Here is a 17,282-nt window from a genome sequence, read left to right on the forward strand (position 1 = left end):
GATGGAAGCATAATACTCCATTGCATATATGGACCATATCTTCTTTATACAGTGATCTTTAATCAAATTAACGATCCTCTCTTTTGTTCAGTCTCCTTTGTTCTTGAGCCCTTGTACTAAATTTTTTAGTTCAGATATTGTGTTTCTGAGCTCCATGATTTCTGTTTAATACTTTTAGGTTTTCTGTCTCTATGTTGAAATTTTCTCTTGGTTTGTGTATTGTTCTCTGACTCCAGTGAGCATCTTAGGACAGTCATTTCAATTCTCTGTCAGGTAAATCACATATTTTCATTTCGTTAGTGTCAGTTTGTGGAGATAGCTCTTACTCCTTTTTGGAAAGTATTTCAACTTGTCTTCATTTTCACTGATTCTCTACATTGGTGTCTGCACATTAGACAAAACACCCATCTGTCCTGACATTCACGGACTGGCCTTGGACTAGAGAAGGTATCACTAACAAGCCTGGCCAGAGACTTTGGAGACCTCTCAATTTTGTGCAGTCTAACCCTCTTTCTTTGGTATTAGTTGCAGTGACCCCCCTTCTCCCCGTGCTTCCCTCCAACCCTGTCTTCATCCCTTGTGTGCTGGATTGTGTCTGTGTTCTAAAACAAGCAGGACTGAAACTAATTCCTCACACAGCTCAACGATAAGTTGTATTGCTTGCTGGATGCATAGGGCACATTTTTTTTTTTTTCCTCACCAGAGAGAAGCTGCAAAAAAGAGCTTTTCAATCAGTTCCTTTATGCTGAGCCAGGGGAAGGAACTCTGGTGGCTTCCAGCTCACACCACCATCTCTTTGTTTCTCTCCCTGGGCAGCTGAAGTATGCTGTGTCCTGTATCTCCTTTGCTTTCTGACACAGACTATATAGAAGCCAGTCTTCTAGGCACATGTATTAAAAGTTGGAGCATTATACAGATGGTGGAATTCTTTCCCTCCCCAGGTAGAAGCTAGGAACTGGCTCAAATTGTTCCACTTTGAAGGTGCTGTGCAAGCATAGCTGTTATAAGGAAAGGATACCTAGAATTTCCCTAAAATGTTAGGGAATGTGTAAAGATTTATTGTTTAAATGGGACCAGGAATACCTTAACCACTGTCTAGATTTCTTAGAACGGGAATTTATGTATATGAAACATTTTTGAATCAGGGTGTCCATGTAAAGTAAGAAATTCTAGAGCTTCCTCTTCTGCCATGTTGCTGACCTGGAAATAGGACTTTATTTTTGGCTTCTCTCAGGGGATGTCTGATCCCTCCAGTGGACTGTAACCTTGAGTAAAATTTTAGCTCCAAAGGAACTAGAAACCCATTGTGGTCCTTTGTGTAAATACAATCCTCTCAAGACCCTATTACACCAGAAACCATTCCCTGTGGAAGAGAGACTGAGTAAGCTTCTGCCCTGTTTATATCTGAGAACATTATATCATTGCCCTCACCTTAAGTCTTCTGTGATTTACCAAGTGCAAAATGATCATAATAAAGGCTGTTTATTTTGGTCTGCTGCTTAAGAGAACTCATAGTCAGAAATTATTGTCTGTGGTTCAGAAGGATTTCCAGGGCTCTTCAGAAATTAAATGTGGGCCGTGTCCTCATAGACTCGAAGGGAGCAAAGCCACAGAATTTGCCCTTTCAGGAGCACAGAGGTAATACTAGTAAGGAAGGTCCAAGGTGTTCTTGCCTAAGGAGGGTGAGCTTCTGAATTCCATTTATACTCATGTCTTTTGCTTTATTTTTTAAAAGATTTTATTTATTTATTTGAGAGAAGCAGTGTTTGAGAGAGCAGGAGCAGAGAGAAAGGGAGATGAAGACTCCTTGCTGAGCAGGGAGCTGAATGTGGGGCTTCATCCCAGAACCCTGGAATCATGACCTGAGTTGAAGGCAGATGCTCAACTGACTGAGCCACCCAGGTGTGCCTATTCATGTCTTTCTTTTATGATGGTAGTCTAGGAATCAAAGATGCCAGTTACTTTCCAGTTCATTGCAGTCCTTAGACTCACATGAAATTGGTAGAAGGACCTGTTTAGGGGAGGGTGACGGAGCAGGGAAGGTTTAGAAATATTATTAGGTTTCAAGGATGCAATTTATTAGTCAGTTCCATTGATGGAACTCTCACTCTTCTACATTCATTGTTTTTACTCTGTACATGGGTCAGGAACTTGAACTCTCCTAGACTCTGGTCCTTATTTTTAGATTAGAACAATTTTCCTCATTCTCACCACAAGAAATCCAATGGCCTTGAAAGCCAGCACCCGTTTGGTGGGGTTGCTGCCTCCATTTTACTGGTTAGTGGAGGGTCATGTGGTCAAAGAAGTGAAATGAGAGAAGGGAATTTCCTTCTGGTCCAATCTTCTCCCTAACCTTTGGTTTCGACAGCAGTCCTATTGGCTTATGGAAACATTGGTCTTCATTTTGTAGGCCAAGTTTTAATGCTCTTTGTTTTACAGCTAATAGAACCCCAATAAGGAAGTGTCTATGTCACTAGATTCATGATAATGACAAAGCAGATTCTGTGGGTCCAGTTTGGGGTAGACTCAAATATTCCTAGTACAAATCCAACTTCTGTGCGAGGAGATATGGTAGGAAATGTTCAATTGTTCTCTGTGTAACTTTTTCTCCTGTGTTCACAGATCCCCTTAGAGAAGAATGCCTGCTGAAAATACTTCGTTTGTGACTGAATTTATTCTTATGGGGCTAACAGACTCACCATATCTTGAGCTTCCCCTGTTCTTCCTGTTTCTACTCATGTATGTGGTCACTGTGTTAGGAAATTTGGGCTTGGTAACTCTAATCCTGCTGAATTCACACCTGCACACCCCCATGTACTTTTTCCTCTTCAATTTGTCCTTCATAGACCTCTGTTATTCTTCTGTGTTTACACCCAAAATGCTGATTAACTTCACATCAAAGAGGAATATTATCTCCTACAGGGGATGCATGACCCAGCTTTTCTTTTTCTGTGGTTTTGGTATTTCTGAAGCTTATGTGCTGACATCAATGGCCTACGATCGCTATGTGGCGATCTGTAACCCACTCTTATATAATGTTGCTATGTCCCCTAAAGTGTGTTCCATCCTTATGCTTGGTTCATATTTGGTGTCATTTTTGGATGCAACAGCTCACACTGGATGCATGCTAAGACTGACCTTCTGTGATGCATACACCATCAACCATTATTTGTGTGACATCCTCCCTCTACTCCAGCTCTCCTGCACCGGCACTTATGTGAATGAGCTGGTAGTTTTCATTGTCGTGGGTATGAATATCATTGTGCCCACTGTCACTATCTTTGTCTCTTATGGTTTCATCCTGTCCAGCATCTTGCGCATCAGCTCTACTGAGGGCAGGTCCAAAGCCTTCAGCACGTGCAGTTCCCACATAATTGCTGTTTCTCTGTTCTTTGGATCAGGTGCATTTATGTATCTTAAACCATCTTCTGCTGAGTCTATGGACGAGGGAAAAATCTCCTCTGTCTTTTATACAAATGCAGTTCCCATGATGAACCCTTTCATTTACAGCTTGAGAAACAAGGACATTAAACTTGCTGTGAGAAAAACTCTGAGTAGAAGAGTGAATTGATCAGAAACAGTGTGTATCCGTGTAGTTAGTTTTGTCTGGTGGGATTCTGTATGTTTAAAATAAAATACCTTTCATGGCAATATTCCTAGCATTTTCTCCTAATATGGTCAAGGAAGTTCAAGCCTGGTCTTTCTTTTTTCCACACCAATACCATAGTATCTTCTCTACCTTTTTGTTTGTTTAGTAATAGCATTAAGTAATAAACGTGTTGTCTTATTTCCCCACCCATTTTCATTATCAACTTGTTTTTTCCTCTGGAACTTGAAATGCTCTTTAAAGAATTAAATTAGAAGGGTGACATTTTATTATTGTGGGTGTTTTTATCTGCCACTTGGTATTAGAATATGGATTAGAAGGGGGACATTTTATTGGTATTAGAATATGTATCAAGGTATAGTATATGTATATGGGTGGCTTAGTTAAGCATCTGCCTTTGGCTCAGCTCATGATCATGGGGTCCTGTGACTGAGTCCCACATTGGGCTCCCTGCCTAGCTGGGACCCTGCTTCTCCCTCTCCCTCTGCTGCAACCCCTTCTTTTGCTCTCTCATCCTCTCTCTCTGTCTCCCAAACAAACAAATAAATAAAGCTTTAAAAAAGTATATGTATTAGAACATCTGTTTTAATCCCATTTCTCCATCCTCCAGTTGGTGAGAATATGTCTCCTTTCAATGCCAGGAGTTGAAGAGTCCATAATGACAATCAAGATTAATCCAGTTTGCATATGTAGACATCACATATGGAGAGTCTTTTTGCAGATTTTTCTCTTTTACACCTTTACAGTCAAACCAATATATAACCGATCATCAAAATATATTTATTGTATTGCTGGGAAAGTGAAGCTCAGAATAGTAAGATTTACCTAATGGCATACAGGTTTTTAAAGTGAGAGTTTAGACTAAATTCTTAGCCTTCTGATTTTATTTCTACATCTCTTTGTAGTCTATTTCGCTTTTTTAAAAAATTTATATTTTATTTATTTTCAGCATAACAGTATTCATTATTTTTGCAGCACACCCAGTGCTTCATGCAATTTGTGCCCTCTATAATACCCACCACCTGGTACCCCCACCTCCCAACCCCTGCCACTTTATTTTGTTTTATTTTATTTTTTAGCTTCAAGTTTTTATTTAAATTCCAGCTAGTTAACATATGATGTATTATTAGTTTCAGGGGTATCACCTTTATCCAACACTCAGTGCTCATCACAGCCAGTTCCCTCCTTAATCTCCATCTCCCATTTAACTTATCTCCCTGCCCACTTCCCCTCCAGCATCCTGTTTGTAGACTTTAGTCCAGAATCTGTTTCATGGCTTGCCCTCTTTTTTTCCCCCGTGTTCATTTGTTTTGTTTCTTAAGTTTCACATATAAGTAAAATCATATGGTATTTGTCTTATTCTGACTGACTTATGTCACTTAGCATAATACCCTCTAGCTCCATGCACATCTTTGTAAATGGCAATATTTCATTCTTTTTTATGGCATATATGTATATACATACACACACACATATATATATATATACACACACACATACATACACACACACACACACATATATATCTCACAACTTCTTTATCATTTCATCATTCAGTGACTATCTGGGCTCTTTTCATAATCTGGGTCTTACTGATAATGCTGCTATAAATCGGAGAGTGTGTATACCTCGAATCAGTATTTTTGTTTCCTTTGGGTAAATACCTACTACTACAATTGCTGGATCATAGGTTAGTTCTATTTTTATCCCTTTGGGGAACCTCCATACTGTTTTCCACAATGGCTGCACCAGTTTGCATTTCCCACCAACAGTGTAAGAGGGTTCCCCTCTATCCTCATCCTCATCAACATCTGTTGTTTCCTCTGTGGTTGATTTTATCTATTCTGACACATGTGAGATGATATCTCATTTTAGTTATGATTTATATTTCCTTAATGATGTGTGATGCTCAGCATCTTTTCATGTGTCTGTTGGCCAACTGTGTGTCATGTTTGGAAAATACCTATTCATGTCTTCTGCCCATTTTTTATTTTTTATTATTTTTTTAAAAGATTTTATTTATTTATTTGACATACAGAAATCACAAGTAGGCGGCGAGGCAGGCAGAGAGAGAGAGGAGAAAGCAGGCTCCCCGCTGAGCAGAGAGCCCGATGCGGGGCTCGATCTCAGAACCCTAGGATCGTGACCTGAGCCAAAGGCAGAGGCTTTAACCCACTGAGCAAGCCAGATGCCCCTCTTCTGCCCATTTTTTAACTGGGTTATTTGTTTGGGTATTGAGTTTGATAAGTTCTTTTTATATTCTGGATACTAACTCTTTATCAGATAAGGTCATTTGTAAATATCTTTTCAACCTTCAGAATGGTTGTCTTTTAGTTTTGTTGATTTTTTTCCTTCATCGTGCAGAAGCTTTTTACGTTGATGAAGTCCTAAATTTCATTTTTGCTTTTATATCCCTTGCCTCTGGAGACATGTATAGCAATGTCAAAGAGGTTCTACCTGAGTTCTCCTCTAGGATTTTGATGGTTTCCTGTCTACATGTAGTTTTGTACAAGAAAATGATCCAGTTTTATTCTTTTGCATGTTGCTGTCCTGTTTTCCAAACACCATTTGTTGAAGAGACTGTCTTTTTTCCATGTGATATTCTTTCCTACTTTGTTAAAGATTAGTTGGCCATATGGTTGTAGGTCCATGTCTGGGTTTTCTATTCTGTTCCATTGATCTATGTTTCTGTTTTTGTACCACAACAGTACTGTCTTGACCACTACAGCTTTGTAATGTATCTTGAAGTACAGACTTGTGATGCCTTGCACTGTACTTCCCTTTTTCAAGATTGCTTTTTCTATGCAGGATCTTTGTGGTTCCATACAAATTTTAGGATTTTTGTTCTAGCTCTGTGTAAGATGTTGGTGGTATTTTGAGAGAGATCTTATTAAATGTGTAGTTTGCTTTGGGCCATACATTTAACATATTTGTTCTTCCAATCTTTGAGCATGGAATGTTTTTCCACTTGGTTTTGTCATCTTGTATTTCTTTCTTCAGTGTTTCATAGTTTTCAGCATGCAGATCTTTTTACCTCTTTGGTATGGTTTATTCCTAGGTATCTTATGGTTTGTAATCATAAATGGGACTGATTCCTTGATTTCACTTTCTGCTGCTTCATCATTGGCAGATAGAAATGCAACAGATTTCTCTATATTGATTTTGTATCCTTCATCTTTAACTGAATTTTTGTGTCAGCTCCTGCAAATTTTTGGTGGATTCTTTGGGTTTTCTATGTAGCATACTATGTTGTCTACAAAGAGTGAAAGTTTGACTTCTTCCTTCTAGATTTGGGTGCCTTTTATTTCTTTTTGTTGTCTGATTGCCGAAGCTAGGACCTCTAGTTCTGTGTTAAATATTAATGGTGAGAGTAGACATCCCTGTCCTATTCTCTGGAATATTCCAGAGAATATTCTGTAAAGGAAATTCTCTGTCCCCCCCCCCCCATTGAGGATGGTATTACTTGTGGAGTTTCATAGATGACTTTTAATCTTTTGAGGTATGTTCTCTCTACCCTAATTGGTTGCAGTTGTTTTTTGTTAAGATTTTATTTATTTATTTCAGAGAGAGAGAGAGAAAGAGAGAGAGAGATCACAACTAGGCTGAGAGGTAGGCAGAGAGAGGTGGGGAGCAGGCTCCCTGCTGGACAGAGAGCCTGATGTGGGGCTTGATCCTAGGACTCTGAGATCATGAGCCAAAGGCAGAGGCTTAACCCACTGAGCCACCCAGGTGCCCCTGGTTGAGGGTTTTTATAAGGAATGGATTTTGTACTCTGTCAAGTGCTTTTTCTGCCTTTATTGAGAGGATTATATGGTTCTTATCCTTTCTTTTAGAAATGTGGTGTACCATGCTGGTTGTTTTGCAAATATTGAACTACCTCTGCAGCCCAGGAATACATCTCACTTGATTACGATGAATGCTTCTTTTAATGTACTGTTAGATTCTATTTGCTAATATTTTGTTGAGAATGTTTGCATACATGTTGATCAGGGATACTGGCCTGGAGTTCTCTTTTTTAGTGGGGTTGTTTTCTGGTTTTGGATTTTGGATAGGTTTTGAATAGGGTAATGCTAACCTCATAGAGGAGTTTATAAGTTTTCCTTACATTTGCATTTTTTAATAGTTTGCAAAAAATAGGTATTAACTTTTCTTTAATGTTTAGTAGAATTTCCCTCTGTAGCCACCTGGTCCTGAACTTTTGTTTTTTGGGAGATTTTTTATTACTAATTTAATTTCTTTGTTGGCTATCCATCTGTTCTAGTTTTCTATTTCATCATGTTTCAGTATTCATAGCTTTTATATTTCTAGGAATTTATCCATTTCTCCCAGATTGCCCAATTTGTTGGCATATAATTTTTAATAATATTCTCTTGTAATTCTTTGTTCTGTAGTGTTGTTTTTGATTGAACCTATATAATTCATGATTTTATTTGTTTTGGTCCTTCCTCTCGCTCTCTCCTTTTTTTTTTTTTTTGATAAATCTGGCTAAGGGGTTATCAATTTTGTACATTTTTTCAAAGTACCAACTCCTGGTTTCATTGATCTGTTTTAATTTTATTGTTGTTGTTTATTTATTTGTTTCTATATCATTTATTTATGCTCTAGCCTTTATTATTTCTCTTCTCCTACTGGCATTAGGCTTCTTTTATTGTTCTATGTCTAACTCCTTTAAGTGTAAGGTTAGGTTTCATATTTGAGGCTTTTATTGCTTCTTGAGGTAGAATCTGTATTGCTATATACTTCCCTCTTATGACTACTTTCACTGCCTCCCAAAGATTTTTGGACCATTGTGTTTTCATTTTCATTTGTTTCCATAGTTTTTTAATTTCTTCTTTAATTTTCTGTTTGATTTATTCATTCATTGTTCAGTAGTATGCTGTTCAATCTCCATATATTTGTGGTCTTTCCAATATTTTTCTTGTGGTTGACTTCAAGTTTCATAGTGTTGTAATCAGAGAATATGCATGGTATATCTCAGTCTTTTTGTATTCACTGGGGCCTGGTTTGTGACTCAGTATGTGACCTATTCTGGAGAATGTCCCATGTGCACTTCAAAGGAATGTGTATTCTGCTGCTTTAGGATAAAATATTCTGAATATATCAATTAAGACCATCTGGTCTAATGTGTCCTTCAAAGCTATTGTTTCCTGTTTTATTTTCTGCTTAGATGATCTGTCCATTAATGTAAGGTGGGTGCTAAAGTCCCCTATTATTGTGTTATTATCAATGAGTTTCTTTACGTTTGCTATTAATTGTTTGATATACTTGGGTGCTCAGATGTTGGGGCATAAATCTTTACAATTGTAAGATCATTGTTGGATAGTTCCCTTTCTTATGATTTAATCCTCTTCTTCATCCTGTGTTACAGTATTTGGTTTAAAATCTAGTTTGTCCTTTATAGATCTTGGATATCAACCCTTTATTTGTAGTGTCATTTGCAAATATCTTCTCCCATTCCATGGGTTGCCTCTTTGTTTTGTTGACTGTTTTCTTTGCTGTGTAGAAGCTTTTTATCTTGATGAAGTCTCAAAACTTCTCAAACTCAAAACCCAGAAAACAAATAATCAAGTCAAAAAATGGGCAGAAGACATGAACAGACACTTCTCCAAAGAAGACGTGCAAGTGGCTAACAGACACATGAAAATAATGTTCATCATCATTAGCCAACAGGGCAATTCAAATCGAAACCACTCTGAGATACCACCTTACACTACTTAGAATGGCAAAAATTGACAAGGCAAGAAACGATGAATGTTGGAGAGGTTGTGGAGAAAGGGGAACCCTCTTATACCATTGGTGGAAATGCAAGTTGATAAGGTCACTTTGTGAAAAAACAATATGGAGCTTCCTCAAAAAGTTAAATATAGGGGCGCCTGGGTGGCTCAGTGGGTTAAAGCCTCTGCCTTCAGCTCGGTTCGTGATCTTAGGGTCTTGGGATCGAGCCCCACATCCGGCTCTCTGCTCAGTGGGGAGCCTGCTTTCCCCTCTCTCTCTGTCTGCCTCTCTGCCTACTTGTGATCTCTTTCAAATAAATAAATAAATAAATTTTTAAAAAGTTAAATATAGAGCTACCCTGTGTCCCAGCAATTGCACTATTGGCATTTACTCCAAATATATAGATGTAATGAAAAGAAGGGGAACTTATGAACTTATGAACCCCAATGTTCATAGCAGCAATGTCCACAATAGCCAAACTATGGAAAGAGCCAAGATGTCCTTCAACAGATGAGTGGATAAAGATGTGGTCCATATATACAATGGAATATTACTCAGCCATCAGAAAGGATGAATACCCACCATTTACATCAACATGGATGGGACTGGAGGAGACTATACTAAGTGAAATAAGTCAGTGAGAGACAGTCAATTATCATATGATTTCACTTATTTGTGGAACATAAGGAATAGCATGGAGGACATTAGGAGAAGGAAGGGAAATATGAAGGGGGGAATCAAAGGAGGAGATGAAACCCTTTATCTCTTCTTCTATTCTGAATGATAGCCCTGCTGGATTTTTGGCTGCATTTGGCTGCATATCACGAGACCATATATGGACTCCAGGAAACAAACTGAGGGTTTTACTAGAGGTGTGGGGGATGAGTTAGCCTCGTGATGGGTATTAAGGAGGGCATGTATTGAACAGAGCACTAGGTGTTATATACAAACAATGAATCATGGAACACTACATCAAAAACTAACATAACACAATAAAAAAAATAAAATTTAGTTTGTCTGATTAATCATTGCTACTTGGCTTTCTTTTGATGTCCATATGCATGAAAATGTCTCTTTATTCCTTTATGTTTATGTGTGCGGGTGTTTTAGGTCTAAAATGAGACTCTAAAATGAGGTAGCAAATAGATGGGTCTTGTTTTTTTATCCATGACACCTACATCTTTTGATTGGAACATTTAGTCCATTTAAATTCTGAGTAATTGTTGATAGATGTGAATTTCGTGCCCTTTTATTACTTGTTTTTTCATTGTTTCTGGAGATATTGTTCCTTTCCAATTTTTCTCACTTTTGTTCTTTCTTTCCAAATCAAAGATTCCTCTTTAACATTTCTTGCATTGCTAGTTTAGATCATGAACTCCTTTAGTCTTGTTTGTCTGGGAAACCCTTTATCTCTTCTTCTATTCTGAATGATAGCCCTGCTGGATACAGAATTTTGGCTGGCATTTTTTTTTTCCTCATTCAGCACGTGGAATAAACCATGCTATTTTCTTCTTGCTGTCATGTTTTCTGTGGTGACATACGCTACTAAACTTATTGGTCTTCCCTTCCCTTCTTCTTTTGTCTTGCTGCCTTTAGGATTTTTTTTCTTTATCACTATATTTTGCAACTTTAGTTACAGTATGTTTTTGTGTTGGCCTCCTTTTGTTGATTTCTCTCTCTCTCTCTCTTTTTATTTAGTTTCAGTGTTCCAGCATTCCTTGTTTATGCACCACACCCAGTCCTCCATGCAATACATGCCCTTCATAATACGCACCACCAGGCTCACCCAACCCACCCCCCACCCCTCCAAAACCCTCAGATTGTTTTTCACAGAGTCCACAGTCTCTCATGGTTTGTCTCCCACTCCAATTTCCCCCACGTCCCTTCTCCTCTCCATCTCCCCATGTCCTCTGTGTTATTCCTTATGCTTCACAAATAAGAGAAACCATATGATAATTGACTCTCTCTGCTTGACTGATTTCACTCAACATAAACTCTTCCAGTCCCATCCATATTGATGCAAAAGTTGGGTATTCATCCTTTCTGATGGAGGCATAATACTCCATACTATATATGGCCCATATCTTCTTTATCCATTCGTCCATTGAAGGGTATCTTGGTTCTTTCCACATTTTGGTGAATGTGGCCATTGCTGCTATAAACATTGGGGTACAGATGGCCCTTCTTTTCACTACATCAATATCTTTGGGGTAAATACCCAATAGTACAATTGCAGGGTCATAGGGAAGCTCTATTTTTCATTTTTAAAGGAATCTCAACTTTATTTTCCTTTTGTTGATTTTGATGAGAATTCTCTGTGCCTCCTGAATTTGAATGCCTATTTATTTTCCAGATGGGATGTTTCCAGATCTAATTTCTGCAAATAAACTGTTCTGCTCCCTTTACCCTCTTTTCTTCTTCTGGTACTTCAATGACATGAATGTTATTATGCTGTATGGATTCACTGAGTTCCCTAAGTCTGCATTCATGATCCATTATTTTCTTTCTCTCTTCTTTTCAGCTTCATTATTTTCCATAATTTTCTCTTCCATATAACTTTTTGGTTCCTCTGATTGATCCATTCTTGTGCTCATTGCATTCAGTCAGTTTTGAATCTCTGTTATTGTATCTTCATTTCAGTCTGACTAGTTTTTAGATCTTTATCTTTGGAATAAGGGATTCCCTGGTGTCTTCTATGGTTTTCTCAAACCAACCTAGTATACTCATAATTGTTGTTTTAAATTCTGGATCAGGCATATTACTTATATCTATTTTGATTAGATCGCTGGCCATGACCTTTATTTGTCCTTTCTTTTGGGATGAATTCTTCCATCTTGGCAGTTTGACTAGGTCTCTGTCTTCTTGTGTTAGGAAAGCCTGTTATGTTTCCTATTCTTGAGAATGATTGGCTTATGAAGGGGCCTAGCATTCAGGAAATGTCTCTGTTGTATGTTATGTGCACTCAGCTGCTGTGTTTTGGCTATTCTTTCCTTCAGGTCAGTCCTTTGCAGAGTTTCTCCTTGCCTGTAGTGGGGAGTTTTTGGACCTTGGCTACTGTATGGTTAGTTTTTTTTTCCCCCTGATTTCATTTCTTTCTCTTCCTTCCTTCCTTCCTTCCTTCCGTCCTTCCTTTCCTTTTCTCCTCCTCCTCCTCTTCTTCTTCTTCTTCTAATTAGAAGTATAGGATTTTTTTTATTGAATATTTTTAAAAATTTTTTCTCTCTTTTTTGAAAATTTATTTATTTTTTTTATGGGAAAACATCTTTTTTAAAAATTTTTTATTTTTTTATTTTTATTTTTTTTTAATTTTTAATTTTTTATAAACTGTGGGGCACGTCGCCGGGCCGGCCGGAGACCCCCACTAGGGGCTGAGCGGGATGGCGAGTGTCGCAAACCCGGAACGCGCAGAGGAACGACACCAGGCTCGGGAGGTCTGTCGGGAGGTCTGTCGAAGCAGGATCTCGCTTTATTGAGCAGGGCAGCGACTTATATGGGGTGAGGGAAGGGAAGTGAGGTCAGCAAAGTGGGGGCCAATGGGGATGTGCCATGTCGTCGGGAGTTGGGAGAGACATGCCCTGCAGGGGGTGGAGGCTCACGGGAAACGGGAAACGAAACTGATGGGAAACCGAAACCGCCACTTTGGCGCCTTTGTGGTCGGCCATGTGGGTTCCCGATCTGGAAGAGAAGGCCACCTGGCGCCATCTTAGCCTCTTGGGGCCCAACATCTCCCCCTTTTGTTTTTGTATGCATGACTTCTGTCTTAGGTCGCCGGCGGCGGGCCTTCAGGCTTACCCGTCATTGGGGAATCACACTGCTTTAGTGTACCCCCTGTCTTAGGTTGCTCTGCGTCCCCCGCCGGTCTTACCCGTCATTGAATATCATGCCTGTATGGGGGTTTGGTCCCTGACCTGGCGTGGGTTGTTCCTGCAAGGAATCCCATCCGCCATAGGTCGTGAGACTATTGATGGGGCCCCTCGTAGGACTCGTCGTCATGGGTGGCCAGTCTCTGGTATTGAACATGGACGTTCATGAGTTGAATGGCCTGCACTCTTTTTTGGACGAATTGGGCAATCTTATTGATAATACAGGGGCCAAAGGTCAGCAGGAGAAGTAGGGTTAGGATGGGCCCCAGGAGGGGGAGGAGAAAGGGAAGTAAGCCATTAAAGCTTGTCCAGAAGGGGGAGGTCATCAGGGCGTGGCGGCGCTTCTCTAGGTCCTCCTGCAGCTTCTTGATTTTGTCTCGTACAATACCTGACCGGTTGGCAAAGAAACAACATTCCTCCTGTAAAAACAAACATATGCCTCCCTTTTTGGCTGTTAATAGATCTAAGCCTCGCCGGTTTTGGAGGACTACCGCAGCCAGCGAGTCCATCTATGTTTGGAGGTCAAGGATGGTCTCCGAGACTGCACCCAAGTCATTAATCATCTGTCGGGATAATGTGTTATAGTAGTGGAGAGAGGTACCTATCCCAGCAGAGCCGGTTGCAACTCCCGCAGTGATCCCTAATCCCAGCATGATGGGGATGGCCTGGATGGCTCTTTTGGATCGCCCTCCGAGACGATCGAAGGCAGGAAATGGAAGGCTCTGATTGTTGGGAATAATGTTGAGATCTGGCAGAAGCCAAGCTAAGGCACAAAGGCCAGTCCAATTAGTGGGGAGGAAGCTGAATGCCTGGTCCCCACAGACAAATACAGTGGCATTGGGGGGGCAGAGTTGAGTATTGTTTACTGTGGTGTTTTGGTCACAGTAGCTGGGGTCAATAGCCCCGAGGTCAATATTAGAGCCATTGTCCGCCAACGGGGGCGCCCAAAGACAGGTGACATTAGAAGAGAGGGGGGATATGTACACATAGTCTCTGGGAGGCCAAAGAGGGCAGTTCCTGGTGGGAAGGAGCAGGGAGACATTGGCGAGGAAAGCCTGGGCCAGTAGGGGCCCATTCTTTAAGCATAGGCCAGCGCGAGTGACTTGTCCATGAGCCAGCAGAAGAAGAAGCAGTGCCACCCAAGACATCCTGATTGGGGGGCCTATGAATCAATAAGGGGAGGCTCCTCAGAGGGCGGTAGGCCCTCTGGGCCAGAGTTAGCAATCTCCTTCGCCTCTGGGAGGTATTTAAGGTCCCTGGCAGGCACCCATATGGGCTTCTTTTCAGAGGGTGGGAACACACATCCAAATCCTCTGCCTGCTGTGAGGAGGGGGTCGGGCCCTCTCCATCGGCCCGTCAGGGGGTCTTTCCATCTAACCAGGACAGCGGGATGTGGGGCTGCAGTGGCCCAGTGTCTCTGGAATGTGGATAGGCCATCCGATTTGGAAAAATTTAATATATTTAGGGTAAATAATGCCTTCTTAAGCTGGTCGTGTGGGGGGAGTGATTCCCCCTTTTGTTTTTGTAAATGGTCCTTAAGGGTGCGGTTTTGTCTTTCTATGATTGCTTGGCCCCTGGGATTATAGGGGATTCCCGTGGAATGGGAGATATTCCAGGTAGTAAGGAAATCCTTGAGGGCCTGACTAGTGAAGCAGGGGCCATTATCAGTCTTGATCTGTTCTGGGAGTCCTAGTGTGGCAAAACATTGTAGTAAGTGGCTAATGGCATGTTTAGTCTTTTCACTGGCGTGGGCCATTGCCCAACACGCATGTGAGTGGGTGTCAGTAGACATGAAAACATACTTAAGTTTACCAAAGGAGGGGTAATGAGTTACGTCTGTTTGCCAGAGGTGATTAGGGCGTAGCCCTCTGGGGTTGCACCCGGGTCCCTGGAGTGGGGGGACCTGCAAAAAAGGCTGGCAGGATTTGCAGGTTCGAATGATCTTTTTAAGATCTTTGACGGGGACCAGGGGGAAGTGGTGGTGGAGTCCCCTCCAATTGGTGTGGGTGAGTCTATGAAAATGAGTGGCCTCCTCAACGGAGTAACATTGGGGGGTAGACGCAAGTCGGTCGGCCAGGGAGTTTCCCTGTGAAAGGAATCCTGGAAGTCCCTGGTGTCCTCTAAGGTGTTGGACGTATATTGGGTTGTTTCTCTGTTTTAGAAGGGTACGGGTCTGGATCATGAGTGGGGTAATGGGATTAGAATCAAGTCTAATATGGGCATCAATCAGATTGGGCAGGAGATTGACCACATAAAGGCTGTCTGAAAACAGGTTGAGGGGACCTTCAACTCTGGAGAGAGCTAGGACCACGGCATATAGCTCTTTGAATTGTGCTGATCCCTGTACCTCATGGGTGAGGGATTCTTGAAGTGTAAGGCTTCCCTTGTCGCTAGGATGAGGCGGGAAAATTACTGCTGAGGCTCCTATCTTGCCTCCATCTGTGAAGGCCGTGTGATAGGAAGGGTCTGCCCGGGGGACAAACAATGTGGGGAACTTCCATGGTAATTTACCGAAGGAGTTCATCCATTTATAGGGCCCATAATGACAGTCTATGTCGCCAGTGAACCCTTCTAAAGCTATGGCTACCCTTGCATTATTGCGCTGGAGCCAGGCAAAGTCCTGAATTCTATAGGGAGTAATAATAGCACTTGGGTCCTGTCCAAAAAGACGAAGTGAGTTGGTCCTCCCCTTTGTGATGCAGTCAGCGAGTTGGTCCGTTGTTGCATATATCCGTGGAGTGCCCCCCACTGAGGGGTGGATCCATTGGATGGGTTCCCCCTGTTGGGCAAGCAATGTAGTCATCAGGGATTCCCCCGGGAAGATGTACAAAACCAGAGGCACAGAGGGGGTGAACCGCTTTAAGGTGGACTTGTCAATGGCCTGTTGAACCTCAGTAAGTGCTTGAAGGTGATCAGCGTTCAGAATGATGGTGGACGAGAGGGAGGAGCCCTTGAGCAGGTCAAATAGGGGGGTGAGTCTCTCGGTAGAGATTGAGATCCATGGCCTCATCCAGTTTATTTCGCCCAGGAGTTTTTGTAATTGAGGCAGGGTATATGAGGACTGGGTCTGTAATTGAGGTCTAATGGGGGATATTGTGTCCAGGGAGAGCAGGGACCCAAGGATTTTAAAAGGGGGGACCCTTTGAATCTTTTCAGGGGCAACCTTAAAACCATGGCGGGCCAAGATGGAGAGACATTTAGAAGTGAGGAGATCAAGTTGAGATGGGTCAGGGGCCCCCAGGATAATATCATCCATGTAGATATAGAAAAGGATGTCTGGGTCCCTAAGAAATGATGCAAAGACTCGAGCCAATATATTTTGGCAGATTGAGGGGCTATTAGCCATTCCTTGGGGGAGAACGGTCCATTCAAATCTCTGGTCGGGCCCGGAGAAGTTAGGAGCGGGCAGGGAAAAGGCGAATTTTTCTATGTCGTCGGGATGAAGGGGAATGGAGAAGAAACAATCTTTAATATCAATGGTGGTAATTAAATGGTTAGATGGAATAGCAGGGATCCATGGGAGCCCCCTTTGAGGGGTCCCGAAGGGGATCATCCTGTTGTTCACTAGTCGTAAGTCCTGTAACAACCTCCATGAGTTGTTAGACTTTTTGATGACAAAAATGGGGGAATTCCAGGGGCTAAGAGATGGGCGGATATGCCCAAGGTCAAGCTGTTGTACCAGAAGGTGGAGTTGCTGCAATTTGTGAGAAGGGAGAGGCCACTGCTCTACCCAAATGGGAGGACCCTCTTTCCAATTAATTTTGGGGACCTGAGGCAGGGCAGTGGCCTTTAGGATTGGGGGGACTGGTGTCTTTGCCTTATACTCTCCAGGTAGGGGTCATCTCGGTAGTTGGAGTGGGCACTCCTTCCCTCCCGGAATTGTTGCTGGTATTCCTCCTCATCCAGTATATCATCAAAAAAGGCCTTATGATCAGTAGTAATGAAGGCCTCTGTGGCTCCTAGAATGTCTTGACCAAGGAGGTTGGCGGTGAGCCCAGAGGCTACCAAGGGACGAATTTGTCCTCTGTTGCCGTCTGGATCGACCCAGCACATTAAGGCAGTCTCATGGGAGCCAGCTTGGCCTCCAACCCCCCACT

The 17,282-nt window shown here is 41.7% G+C and overlaps 1 protein-coding gene across 1 annotated transcript; it reads left to right on the forward strand.

Annotated features, from left to right (window-relative positions):
* The first annotated feature begins 2,638 nt into the window (after positions 1 to 2,638).
* LOC101683929 (olfactory receptor 145-like) lies at positions 2,639 to 3,571 on the forward strand. The gene has a single exon (XM_004750259.1). It carries the CDS (start codon positions 2,639 to 2,641, stop codon positions 3,569 to 3,571), a length of 933 nt encoding a protein of 310 aa, XP_004750316.1.
* The last annotated feature ends 13,711 nt before the right edge of the window (positions 3,572 to 17,282 follow it).

This window comes from Mustela putorius, unplaced genomic scaffold (genome assembly GCF_011764305.1).
Source record: "Mustela putorius furo isolate JIRA1106 unplaced genomic scaffold, ASM1176430v1.1 tig00000460_pilon_pilon_pilon, whole genome shotgun sequence".
In the NCBI taxonomy this organism is placed as follows: Eukaryota; Metazoa; Chordata; class Mammalia; order Carnivora; family Mustelidae; genus Mustela; species Mustela putorius.